At 36.6% G+C, this 13882-nt stretch overlaps 1 protein-coding gene across 7 annotated transcripts in view; it reads right to left on the bottom strand.

Moving 5' to 3' along the window:
* LOC106879447 (chaperonin-containing T-complex member BBS12) overlaps nucleotides 1–13882 on the bottom strand; it is a 52127-nt gene that overhangs the window by 25743 nt on the left and 12502 nt on the right. For 5 of the 7 annotated variants that reach the window (XM_014929002.3, XM_014929003.3, XM_089338229.1 and 2 more), the window contains exons 2-4: nucleotides 8985–9021; nucleotides 1025–1103; nucleotides 468–593 (exon numbers count right to left, since the gene is read on the bottom strand). In XM_014929002.3, the coding sequence (XP_014784488.1) occupies nucleotides 468–593; nucleotides 1025–1103; nucleotides 8985–9021 (242 nt within the window). The remainder of the gene's footprint in view (nucleotides 1–467; nucleotides 594–1024; nucleotides 1104–8984; nucleotides 9022–13882) is intronic. The other 2 variants (XM_052975218.2, XM_089338231.1) reach the window with 1 other exon arrangement.

Genomic DNA, 13882 nt, shown 5'->3' with positions numbered 1-13882 from the left:
CTTGATTTTAGATCATCATGTCATGCACTTATGGTTGGGATGCATGTACCTGGTGTACCCATATCAGATGGGTAATCATGATGGGTATATTAGACATCATATATTTGTACTCCAGTGTCACTTTGATAGCATGCTCAGCGCTCACACTCCATAATAATAATAATAATAATAATAATAATAATAATAATAATAATAATAATAATAATAATAATAATAATCCTTTCTACTAAAGGCATAAGGCCTGAAATTTAGTGGGAGGGGGGACTAGTAGATTACATCAACCCTGGTGTTTCACTGGTACTTAATTTACTGACCCTGAAAGGATGAAAGGCAAAGTTGACCTCAGCAGAATTTGAACTCAGAAGTAAAGACGGGTGAAATGCTGCTAAGCATTTTGCCCAACATACTAATGATTCTACCAGCTTGCTGCCTTAATAATAATAAGATTGACTAGTAGTCTTATTTACCTGATGTAATAGCTCTGTGCCTATTTGCATCCACTGACCAATAAAATATAAAAGACTTTTAGTCCCACATCCAAATTTTCCATGGTACTCCTCACAGCAACCAGAAATTACTTGTGCTACAGGATGCTGGAAGAAAGAAAGGAAAGAAAGACATCATAATACTGTTCTTCAGAGAAATCTGAGAACAAATAACACATGCAAACACACACACACACACACACACACACACACACACACACACACAGTCTCTCTCTCTCTCTCTCTCTCTCTCACACACACACACACACACACACACACAAACATACTCACATGCAATCTTTGATGGATTCTGACTGAAAATTTTATGGCTGAATTAGTAGACGTTAAATCAGCAATTTTTTTTCCTTGGTATTATTCCCTGGTATTATTACTTTTTTTCTCTCAGTTACAATAGAATGAAACTAATTACCTTGATTAAAAGGAAAATGTAATGACAGTTGTAAGAGTTTAAAGACAGCAGTCAGACATGGTAGTCATTCAATCAAGATGCAATTTTGTATGTAGAATCTCAAACATACCTTAGTGTCAATATTCTGGAGAACAACAGCAATGTCTCGAGCAAAAACATGCTTGCTGTCACAAACTATACACTTGATACTGCAAAACAAGGAAAAACAAAGTAAACAAAGTTTTTTTGTTTTTTTTTCAATCTGTAAAAGCTGATGAAAATGAATCTCATGGCATTATGCCCAACAAGGGAGATGACAAAGAGGAATGCAAAGAAGGGTGAGTCCTGTATTAGAAAGGATCTATCCAACCCATACAAGTATAGAAAAGTGAGCTTCAATATGATTTAAGGTGTGTGTGTGTGAAAGAGAGAGAAAGAGAGAGAGAGATTAGACAGAATTGATGAGTCAAATGTTTTCATTTACTACAGAAAACTCTGCCTGGTATTCAAGGTGGGTTGAGATAGTAAAAACATGAGTATGTTTCAACTAGACATGTACAAATAAAGAACATATAATAATAGGTGCTTTCACAACAAATGTAAGAGTGTGAGAAGTTTTTCAAGTTGTGATGTAAGAAACCAATGATTCAGAATCTTTACCAAGTCTTACAACACTGCAAGCCTCTTGACCTGCTGGAAACTGCTGTCAGATCTCCTTCAAATTGCACCCTGCTATTTAGATACAGGAGACATATTAGATAAACTGTATCTGAATAAAAGAGAATATGATTACAAGTAGATTTCTGTATTCTTTCACATTAGTCAGCAATGAACACGAAATCTGTCATTCACAGCTTGATAAGAATGAATTCATTCTTATCCTAGGACAGCATATGGCACAAATGCTGGTATACATGATACTTGGTCAAGCCAGAATTAAATGAATAAAGTCACATAAAGCAGCATTGAATAAAATATATTTGTGTTAAGTCATATTTAACACACTCAAGCACACTTGGACATAGGAAGTATTGCAGAAATAGAACCAGGAAAAAATTTCTTAAATTTGATGTTTGTAGATGACAATGCATAAGAACAAAAACATATGCATCCAACAATCCAATGATGTCATTCACAGCCCAATGTTTTCACACATGTTGTCTAGAAGGGGATATGTATACATATATATGTATATTACAATACACACATATCAGTCAAGTAGAATATAATTAAAAAAAACTTGTATATGTGTCTGTGTGTACAATCTATGCATGTTTGTATATATATATATATATATATAATTGTGTATATACATTTAGATACCCAACACATGTATTATATGACCCATTTCCTTCAATTTATTGGAATATGATTATGTATATGTACACATATGCACAATGACGTCAAACTGTGAATTTAAGTATATATCTTTGCAATATAAATATACATATAAATTTATGAGTCATTTGTGGTATATATCACTAATGATTAATGATGATAACTTTTATGCAGATTGACCAATGTGCAGAAGTTGAAGGTAGAATTCTAATAAATCAGTTAATTCCAAGTTCAAATCATATTTAAAAATGAAATAGCTTTGAGATAGCCTTAAAATGAGTTTGATGTGTCTAACAGATTTTTCAGCAATTTTTATACCAAATAACATAAAATTCATAGACGGACAGAATGGACTAGGCAGTGTAGGATACATGTGAATGGAAAGAGCCACTGCAGAGGTCACAGATGTGTAACGATTTGGCAAGAAAAAAATCGATAAAATAATGACCATCCCAAAATATAACAACATAAAATTCATTTTCCATTAATAAATAGCTTAGGCTTGTGAATCAGATTTATAAGTGTAAGGATTCTTGAATAAATTTACATATTAGATTACACTCTAATTGATAATTTTGATATTTCTTTTATTTTTAGTATTAGTTACTTAAATCTTGTCAGTTCCCTAATTGTGAAGTGCATACACACATATATATCAACATCATCATTTTATATTCAGTTTCTACGCCTATATATATATATATATATATATATATATATATATAAAACTGTAAATGTTATATAACTACAACATAGAAAGCAAATGCAAAGTAATGATGATGAAGATACATAAGCATGTGTATGTGTGTGTGTGTGTGTTTGTTTATGTGCATGTGTGTATCTTTTATCTTCTTTTATTTGTTTTGGTTATGCTGGGTTTAGTCAAACAAATCGACTGTACTTGTTTTTAAACCTGATACTTATTCTTTCGATCTCTTTTGCCAAACCACTATGGAAACATAAACAAACTAACACCACTTGTCAAGCAGTGACATAAAGACACACACACACGTGTGGGCTTCTTTCAGTTTCCCTCAACAAAATAATCACACATATGCGTGGGCTTCTTTCAGTTTCCCTCTACCAAATCTAGTCAGTCTGGGAGTATAGTAGAAAACACCTAAGATGCCATACAATGGGAATGAAGCTGAAACCATGTGGTTGGAAAGCAAACATCTTACCACACAGCCATGCCTGAGCCTATACATAAATTATCTAATATTTATATATGGTGCAAAAATCATCAAAACCATCATCATCGTTTAATGTCTGTTTTCCATGCTGGCATGAGTTGGATGGTTTAACAGGCTCTGGCAAGCCAGAGAACTGCACCAGACTACAACTCTGTTTCAACATGTTTTATATGGTTGGATGTCCTTCCTAATGTCAACCACTCTACAGAGTGTACTGGGTGATTTTTACAAGGTGCCAGTATGGATGCTTTATATATAGCACCATCACAGGTGCTTTTTATGTGGCACCAAAATGGGTGCTTTTTACATGGCACCAACACTGGCAGGATCACCAAGTAGCTTGTTAAACAAGGACTTCTCAGCTGAGAGAAGGTGAAACCAAGAGAAGTTGTTGTGTACCAGATGAGATGTTGGAATATGATAGAGGGACAGAGATAGCTGTCTTAAGTAATACAGAGGGGATAGAGAAGATGTTCCATAATAGCACGAGGGGAGAGAGATAGCAGGTGATAGTGACAGGAATTGGAGTGGTTATGGTAAATATGTAAGTGCATGGAGATTGTGCAGATATGCAAGTGAGGGAGAGTGGAGAGGCCTGCCATGGGTGGTGGGACTGTTGGAGAGATGGTTTGTGGGGGAGCTTTGCCATAAGACAGAATTGTGTGTGTGTATGTGCAAGGGAAAGGGTTGGATATGGCCATAAAGGAATGCTTGTATGTATGAATGACAATGATTTTACATAGCTCGACATGACTTCTCAAGCACAGCAAATTGCCAGAAGCCTTGGTCGCTTGTCATCTTTTCTGTGAGGCTCAACCTCTGAAGATCATTTCTCACCACTTTATCCCATGTTTTCCTGGGTCTACTGCTTTCATAGGTTCCCTCCACTATTAGAGAGCAGCACTTCTTTATACAGATGTCCTCATCTTTCTGCATCACATGACCATACCAGCACAATCATATCTCTTGCACACTACATCTGATGCCTCATAACTAGTTTTTCTCTTAAATCATTTACACTGTCATATATGCACATTGACATTACCCATCCAGCAGAGCATGATAGCTTCATTCCTTTCAAGCTTTTGTATGTCTTCTGTAGTCACAGCCCATGTTTCACTGTCATACCAACAAAAGTAGCAGCTCTCTGAACTTCACTCAACCTGTTCTTATTCTAGCAACTCCAATTTCAGAGATTCCTCCTCCATTGCTAAATTGGTTGCCCAGGTAACAGAAACTATCTACTACTGCTAAAGATCCTCTTCAGACATTTGTGGGACTTCATTTTCCGTACATTCTTAGTATTTAGTATTTATTGTACCTGTACATGTCACACACAAAGACTACTTTCTCTTTTAACCTTCCTGTGACACCTCTTATGTGCCCATAGGTTGCACTGGGTACACCATATGGAGTTTCTATCAACACTTATTCAACATATCAAGCAAAGCCATTTCCCTGAAGGGATCTGTGATTTGTCTATTTTCCTACTTACTAGGACGTTGGTCTTTGCAAAATTTACTCTGAGGCCCTTAGATTCCAAACCTTGCTTTGACACCTGAAATTTCTTCTCAAGTCCTGGTAGTAATCTATATATATAAAACAAAGGATGTCTGTGTGTGTAATATGTATGCATTTCTGCAGTTTTCAAACAATTTCCACCAAACTTTACACACACATTACTTATGTGCTAAGGATGGTCATGCACTATAATTTTTTGCCCAGAGCTCCCACGTAAAGCAAGAAACCGGGGGGAGGGTTACACAGGTTTTCTCTAAAAACTGTAGTTTTCAACAGATTCTCTCCCTTTTCTCATTGTTTCTTTTGCTTACATATATTCTCTCATCCTCTGTAATAGTTCCTCTCTTTTAGTCTGTCTTCTTTCCTTCCTTCCATCCTTCTTTTTCTCCCTCCCTCCCTCTTTCTTTCTTTCATTCTGTTCAACTAAAGGCAGTGCTCCAGCATGGCCACATTCAAAGTAAAAGAATAAAAAACTATGCCATTTTAATCCTGAGCAACGCTGGGTAACTCGGCTAGTTCAGCAATAAAAACAAGGTCATCAGCATAAAAGAGCTCCCAAGGGCAGCCAGTCTTAAATTTATCTGTTGTGGCCTAGAGGCAATAATAAATGAGGGGGCTATACTCATTGCTTTCACCTTACTGACAGCATCCCTGTACATGGCTTGTACCAATCTCACTAACTACTCATCTATCTAGCTTCTGCATTGACCACCAGATAAGGGAGCAGGGGACCCTGTCAAAAGCTTTCCCTATGATGACAAAAGCTAAGTACAGAGGTTTATTTTTGGCTGAATACTTCTCCTGCAAGTTGCCTCACCAGGAAGATAGCATCAGTAGGCACAAAACCAAAATGCATCTCATCTCGGCTAATTCTCTTTCTAATTCTCTTTCATCAGCTGGTCCAACAATATGATATCCCTGTAATTATTTCTGTCTAAGGCATCACTTTTAACTTTGTAGTAAGTGATTATAATAATGCTACACCAATCACTGGGAATGATTCCCTTGTGGACAACCTAATTAATTAAACGGGTGGCCAGACCATATCCTACTTCACCAGATATTTTAAGCATCTCAGTGACTTTATATTTATAAGCAATTGTCTTTCCTGCTTTTTGGTGACAATGTAATCAATCTGGCTTGTGTGGCCACCAGAATGATAGGTGAAAAGGTGACTGGTTGTTAGTATTGCAGATCATAAAGTCATTTACATCACAGAACTCCAACAGCCTAGTTACCTTCTCACTGTGGGAACCAACTCCATAGCCTCCATACACCCAATGAAAGCCACCTGGATGCTGCACAACATGCCTATTGAAATCACCAGCCACAAAGAGAAGCTCACTGTTCTTTGTCAACACAGTAGTCTGCAAAAGGGTGTCATAAAATTGATTCTTTTGTTTGAATGGCAGCCCAAGATGAGGAGCATAGGCAGAAATAATAGTTGCTGTTCCACTTTGCGAACCTAGTCCAGGTTTAAGTATTCTATCACACACTCTGACTACCTCAATTACTTTATCAATCCTTTTCTCAGCAAGATATATGCCCACACCACCTTACTCCTTGGATGCAACACATCTCTACACGCCTTCATTCCAGCATCTCAATAATTTCACCAGACCTACGATTCAATGTGTACCAACTGTAAGGATGAGGAAGGGGTGGCAAGGGGGAACACAGAGATAGGAGACAGCATATATATGTGTGTGTGTGTGTGTGTGTGTGTGCGCGCGCGCAGAGTGAAATGAATAAATTGTTGTCTAAATTACGCAAAAATGAAAATAACACTGATGTCTCATTTTAACAGATACATTTACCAAAATTACATAAAAATATCTTGAAATACTAAAGAGTAAATTTATTCAATAAAATTGCTATTGGCTTCAACCATGGTCTCCAGACGACTTTGGAATCTCCTGCAACTCTTCTAGACGATCTCTTTGTTTAAGTTGGTGAATGCTGCCATAATCCTTGCCTTCAGTTCATCTTTGGTGTTACAAGGAGTTTTGTCGGTCTCTCACACAACTGCACCCCACACATAATAATCAAGGGAGTTGCAGTGTGGGGAGGTAGGTGGCCAGATTTTAGGGGTGATGTGGTCGTCGAAAAAGTCTGACAGCCACGACTGGGTTCTCCTGCTTGTGAGGCACGGTGCAGAGTCCTGTTGCCAAACATAGGGTCTTCCAGCATCCACCCTCTTGACCCAGGGCAGCACTACCTCCTCCAGGCACTTGATGTAGGCCTCTGTGTTGAGTCTGAGGTCGTGTGGGAAGATGAATGGAAGCATAACATCACTATCACTAGTGATCACTCCAAACACCATGATGTTGACTGGATGTTTGAATTTTATCGGTATCAGTACATGTTTTGGGGACAAGGCAAGCCAACAGTTGTTCTGTGTTCCTATCTGATCCTGGCAGAAATTTTTCTCGTCTGAGAAAAACCAAAGCATGTTCGGTTGGAAGGGATGCTTGAGTTTGTTCAAAAGCTTTATAGCATGGGCTTTCCTCTTGTCCTTGATGGCCTAAGATAAAAATCGGTCCTTTCTCATCTTGTATGAGGAATACCGAATGTTTTCATGCACTACCTGCCCGATAAGAAACTCAGGACCTGACTGATTTGGAGGGGTCATTGTCAATCATGGCCTGAATCTCACCAACAAATTCAGGAGTTTGTTTATCAGAATGAGTTTTCTGAGCTGCCGTACCTTCATAATCACCATAAGACTCATCCAACTCTTTCCAAATCCTCTGCACTGTCCTCAGATTGACACCCAAACACTCTGAAATGTTTGTCTTGGAGCTTCTGGCACAAATGCCAAGCAGTACGGCATGTCATTTCTAAATTTCTGGCAGAGTAAATTGCATCACGGTACTGTTTTACTCACAAACGGTCCCCAGTTGACCCTACTATACTGTGTCGTCGACAAAACCAAAAACAAACAATGTGCATGCATGAAATTAAAAGTATAAAATGGCAACAATTTACCCATTGCACCCTGCACATATATATATATCAATTCAAATACATGGTAGCTTGAAATAATCACCATAATGTCATTTGTTGACAAGGTAGTCTACAAAAGGGTGTCATAAGATTGATCTTTCCGACAGCTCTGGTTGAAGAGCATAAGCAAGAATAATAGTCGTTGTTCCACTTTGCAAAACTAGCCTAAGCTTAAGTATCCTATCACACTTTCTGCCTACTCTGACTGCCTTATCAACCCATTTCTCATTAAGAAATATGTCCACACCATGAATCCCATCACTATTGCCTACCCAGATTGTATACTTACATCCTTTGCCTGTGATGAACCTGGTAGAAGCCACCCCCAGCTTATTTCTTGAATGCAATACACATCTACATACCTTCATTCTAGCATCTCAACAATCTCCCTAGAAATATCCTTTCAATGTGCCCAAGTACACGTATAAAGGTATGTAACCTAGTGATTAGCATATTACACTCATGATCACAAGATCATGGCTTTGATTCTTGCACAAGGTGGTGCATTGTGTTCTTGAGCAAAAAACTTCATTTCACATTGCCCTGCAATCATTTTGGCATCTTAGCATTTGGCAGATTGTGCATATGTACAGGCAATGTCAATTTGATGGCGAGAGCAAGCTAATGTACAGCACAAACATTTGTTACTATAAAACAAATCATCTGTGCAGGCAGTTCAGCAAGAAATTGCACAACCATTTTTCTCATACTCAAGAGACTACCAAGAAGATATATGTGTATGTACATATATATCTATAGCTATCTATCAACATATATATATATATATATATATATATATATATATACACACACACAAATATATATAAACTTTGGCAAATAAAGTGAAAGTATGGTCATCTTCCTCCTTCCCAACACATCAGTTATACACAATCCACGAGTATGGAGTTCTATATCCTAACTACAACTTCTCTCTTCTATTTTATCAATAATAAGTATCTTCCACCACACAACTTTCGACCCAGAACATGTATGACTCAATGGATCAAAGAATGAAGATTAGTGAATACAAACCAGTGAGGGTTGCCAAGCATTGATGTAGCATATCTTGCTGAAATCAGAAATAAAATAAAATGGAGTAAAAATGATATTCAGTGCCAGAGTGTACATGTATATATGTGGAGAAGGGGGCCACACATGCTTTTGTGCGTGTATGTGTGTACATGTCCAAGTATGCTGCTAATTTACCAATTACAACCACACTAATTCAGAAAATAATTGTCATTATGGAACATTTGTACACTCCCTTTTAGTTTTGGTATGGGACTGACAAGTCTACCTCATGACATCTGTCAATAGAGTAGATACCATTTTACAACATTGTCTAATACTGTTCAAACTACACACCTTTCAAATGCTAAGCTTAGCAATCTTTGATAGCTTCTCATGAAGACAGAAGAGTTTTCACATTGGAAAATCTGCTCTTCTTCTAACTAAAAAGCAAATTTCAACAAAGAATTTTTCGTGTATTGCATTCAGTACAGCTAAGGGTGATCGTATTATTTTAATATGCAATCAAGACAAGAAAGGATCTTAGTTTATACACTCAAAAAAATATATATATCTATATATATACATATATAATGTATTGTTCCTTGATAAAGAGATCAACAAAAAAGTACTCCATCTGGTGGGAAATAAATATTATTTATTTAAAGGTCACAATACATGTCTTTAAGTGCTACTAATAGTTTCATATGTTGAGAAATATCTCAAACATATTCATCAGGTACAAATATGCATACAGGCTTAGCTGTGTGGTTAAAAAAGTTTGCTTCCTGACATCATGGTTTCAGGTTCAATCCAAATGTGTTGCACCCTGAGCAAGTGTCTATTTTGGATTTGAAAGGTGGTAACTGAAAGCCCTAGTATACATGTGTGTGTGTGTTTGTGTCTCCTTGCAGTGACATCATGTAATTGATATAAATGAATGTCATTCATTTCAATATTCTACAAAAAAACATGCCCAGCTATGGGGAAATATTACCTTACTAGGATACAGGTAAGGGTAGGTATCAGGAAAGCTATCAAACCCACACAAGCATGGAAAAGTGGAGTGGATGTTAAAATGCTGTTGCAGACAATCATATATATTATATGCCTTTCATATAAGAGACTAAGAATAACTGACACTGTACTTTGCTTAATAATTTATTGAAAAAATTAATAGCCATTACAATAGTTAAAATCACAATATATATTTTTAAAATCTAGGCAGCTAATCACTGGCATTGTACTTAATTGAATTCTAATTTATTTTTCCAATACTTCTTTTTCATTTTTAATGATTTCAGATAATTTCACACACTCTACACTTTAAAATTAAATATGCATGAAATAATAGCATTGATTGTTGAAATATCTAGTCTGTTCTTTTTTCATCCAGCCATTCATTGTAGATTTGTAGAGAGAAAAAATTTTAAATGTTTATATAAAAACAAACTGGAAAATATTTATCATCATCCTGAAAAATTATTTTAAAAAATTTAAATACAATTTAAAAAATTGGGGCAAAGCATTCTTTCAGGATAGTGGGACTGTTGTTTGGAAACTAGGGTGAATCCCAGAAAACTGAGATATCTGAACACTCTAAGTATACCACTTCTTCACTTATTTATCCATGCCACTGATCCGTTTGAGCTAATTCTCTTAACTCATTTTAATTTTCCTAATTTGACAATCTCTCAGTATGTTGCCCAAAAGTCTCATATCTTATCACATCATTTATGTCAATTAATCTTTCAAAGGCATTTTAAATTGACATTGTTTAAATAGAATGCTCTCTCTCTCTCTCTCTCTGAGGGAGTGGACATACAAAATAAAGTGGCTCTCAATATATTTGGTAGGAGTTATATGAAGGTAAATCAAAAATTGTACACACTCTTGTTTCTCTAATTTATTAAAACAAAAGCAGGGGTTGAGCAATTACATCATTTTTTAACATAGTTTTCTTGTTTTTCAATGCATTTCTTCCAGTGGTCCACAAGTTTGTTTATTCTATCAGAGAAGAAGGTTCTTCAGCTGGTTGTGCAACCATTTATGCACTGCTTCCTGCATGTCTTTGCCCATAGAAAATTGACAACCTCATAAAGAATGTTTGAGTGGCTCACAGAGGTGATAATTGGAAGGGGTGATTTCTGGATTGTATGTAGAGTGTTCCAGTAACTTGAAACCCAATTTTTCAATGGTTTCAACGGTGTGGGTGGCTGTATGTGGGTGTACATTGCTGTGCAACAATAACACTTCCTTTGACAATAGACTTTGGCATTTGGTGTGAATAGCTGGTTTCAGTTTGTTGGCCAGCATTTAACTGTAGCCTACATTGGTGACTCTGTAACCTTCCGGTAAAAACCCTTTTGCATCCCAGAAAACAGTTTGCACTACTTTTTTCTGCAGAAAGTTAAGTCTTGAATTTCTTTGCTGATGATTCTGGGATTTCCACTCTATACGCTGCCTTTTGGATTCTGGCTCAAACTGATGAACCCAACTCTCATCTTCTGTAACAATTATCTCCAAAAGAACTTCGCCTTCAACGTTGTAGAGGTTGAGTAAACATTAACAAACCTCCACACAACCTAGCTTTCCGCACTTTGGTAAGCTCTCACAGCATCCATCTCACACAGACTTTACAGAAGTGAAGCTTGTCATGAATGTTTCGCATACAGAACTAAGACTAACTTGCAGAGAACATGCCACCTCATCGATGGTCACTCATCAGTTCACCAGAACCATCTCTCAAGCTTGTTGAATCTTCATGTTAGTGGTGGAAGTTGACAGGTGTCCTGCTCCCTCTTTGTGCTTCACACTTATCTAACCAGTCTTAAACTTCCCACTCCACTCATACACACTTCAATGTGGTTATGTGTTGTCTCCATATTGTACTGAAACCCTATGATGAATTTCAGCCCTTGACACATCTTCAGACCAGAGAAATCTGATCACTGATCTGTTCTTCCTTGGTGCACGCTGTCAGCAGGGCAGATATATTTATTCTGTAACACAAGAAAGAAAACTGAAATGATCAAGGTCAAACTTCAGATACATAACCACAAGTGTACTATCTTTTAGCAGGTGAGCACTGAGGGCAAAGCAGCCAACCTAAAGTAAGTTTTGGCAAAGGTGCAGATAATTTTTAACTTCTTGTATATATTTTGTAACAGTTTGATTCAGTTCCATATGACAAAGTTTCACAGACACATAAGATGAACCCATTTCATCAGCTATCTCTCCATATATCTGGTGAGATGGGTTCATCTGACATAATCAGGAAATTTTAAGTAATGTAGAGCTGAGTTACAAAAAAAAATATATATATAATTATCTTCTCCTTTCCCTCTTTAAATTTGTATGCGGCTATCATCACATTCTCTGCTGTCAAATTCTGAATCTTTGTTTCACTATTCTGTGCTTACTACTACCCCTCACAGAAACCTTTCCTACTTCAAGTTCTCTCACACTCTCTCCTTCTCTCTATTGCTTTTATTTCTCTTTCATTCTCTCTCTCAACCATCTTAATATTATCAATATTTCTTGATTTCCTTTTTTTTTTTCTCATGGTACTTTTGATTCCCCCCCTCTCCTTTTCATTTCATCTTTTTAACTCTTCTTATTACCTCCTTTCCTCTGTCTCATTATTTCTATCTTTTATTCCCCCTCAGCTGCCTCTTGCTCTCTTCTATTCTTTGTTATTCTATTAATTCATTTTGATTAATCAAAGCAGGAAGTCAAATTTCAGTCATGACCAAACGTAGTTTTATTAGTGATTCATACATAAATGCCATAAATGGTTTTGCAAATGTAAGCACTGAGTATCAAACTTAAACATAAGAAGATATGGAAATGTAAACAAAATGAAAAAAGTGAGAGAAAAGAGAAACTACAGAAATAACAGAAAGAAACAGTCCTTTCACCTTAGAATTTCAGATTTTCATATAATACAAGAGACCGTCTAGAGAACATCCAACTCATTTCAAAGCATCAGACTGCAATGAAGTTGCTGTCATCATGAATGGGAGACCACATAGCAAAAAGGGATTTCATTCTGAAGTGTAAAGACAACACTGTCAAAAATATACATTAGATGAATAATATCTTCTTTATAGTCAATGATGAGGATAAGTACCACTTTGGAATATCACAAGCTGGATCAAATTCTTCAAAATCTGTTTTCTGTGTGAACTTTGTATACCTATCATGTCATAGTTCACAATTCATTCAGCCACCTGTATGAAAGTCAAACTCTCTTCCACAAAACTGCAGTGGATATGCATGCTAAGATGCCATCTGAGAAATTGTGCTATATTAGAACTCACAAAAAAGTGCTGTGGACAGACTCCTTTTTGCATTTACAAGAAGCACCAATAATGATAAAGCTGGTGGAAAAACTGGTCAGCTTTGTGTTCTCCCATCAAGTTGTATGTGTAACTCCCACTGCATGTACAAACAAACACACGAAACAATGGCATATTTTCATTGCTGTAGCAGCCTAGAACACTTCAGTACTTCTGCTGCAACTCCAAATGAAAATTTAAGAGATTTTTCCAGGTCAAACATTCTCACAACTAAAATTTTCCATATAAAACTGAGAAAATGAACGATTGCTAACTGCAAAGTATTTGGACATGTATATCAAAGAATGCCAAAAATGGGTTGACCACATACAATCAAACTGATTCCAGAGCCTCAAGACCAAGGCAAGGAAAGTGCTCTTCAATATTGTTAAACCCTAAATGCTTAATGGGCTTTGTTGTGACTTTAGCAGGAATTCACCTTGCAAAGAAGACAACTAATGCATCAATTAGTTTTCAATAACTTTTGTCAAGGACACTCAAAACAGCTGAAAATAGCTGTTCCTCTAACAGAAGACCATTAGAAGATGGAGGCACTCAAAACTTGATTGTACAGCATGAAAT

Source organism: Octopus bimaculoides, chromosome 20 (assembly GCF_046866305.1).
Source record: "Octopus bimaculoides isolate indiv1 chromosome 20, ASM4686630v1, whole genome shotgun sequence".
Classification (NCBI taxonomy): Eukaryota; Metazoa; Mollusca; class Cephalopoda; order Octopoda; family Octopodidae; genus Octopus; species Octopus bimaculoides.
Note: the sequence above shows the minus strand (reverse complement) of the source record. Positions and strands in the feature narration are given on the sequence as shown.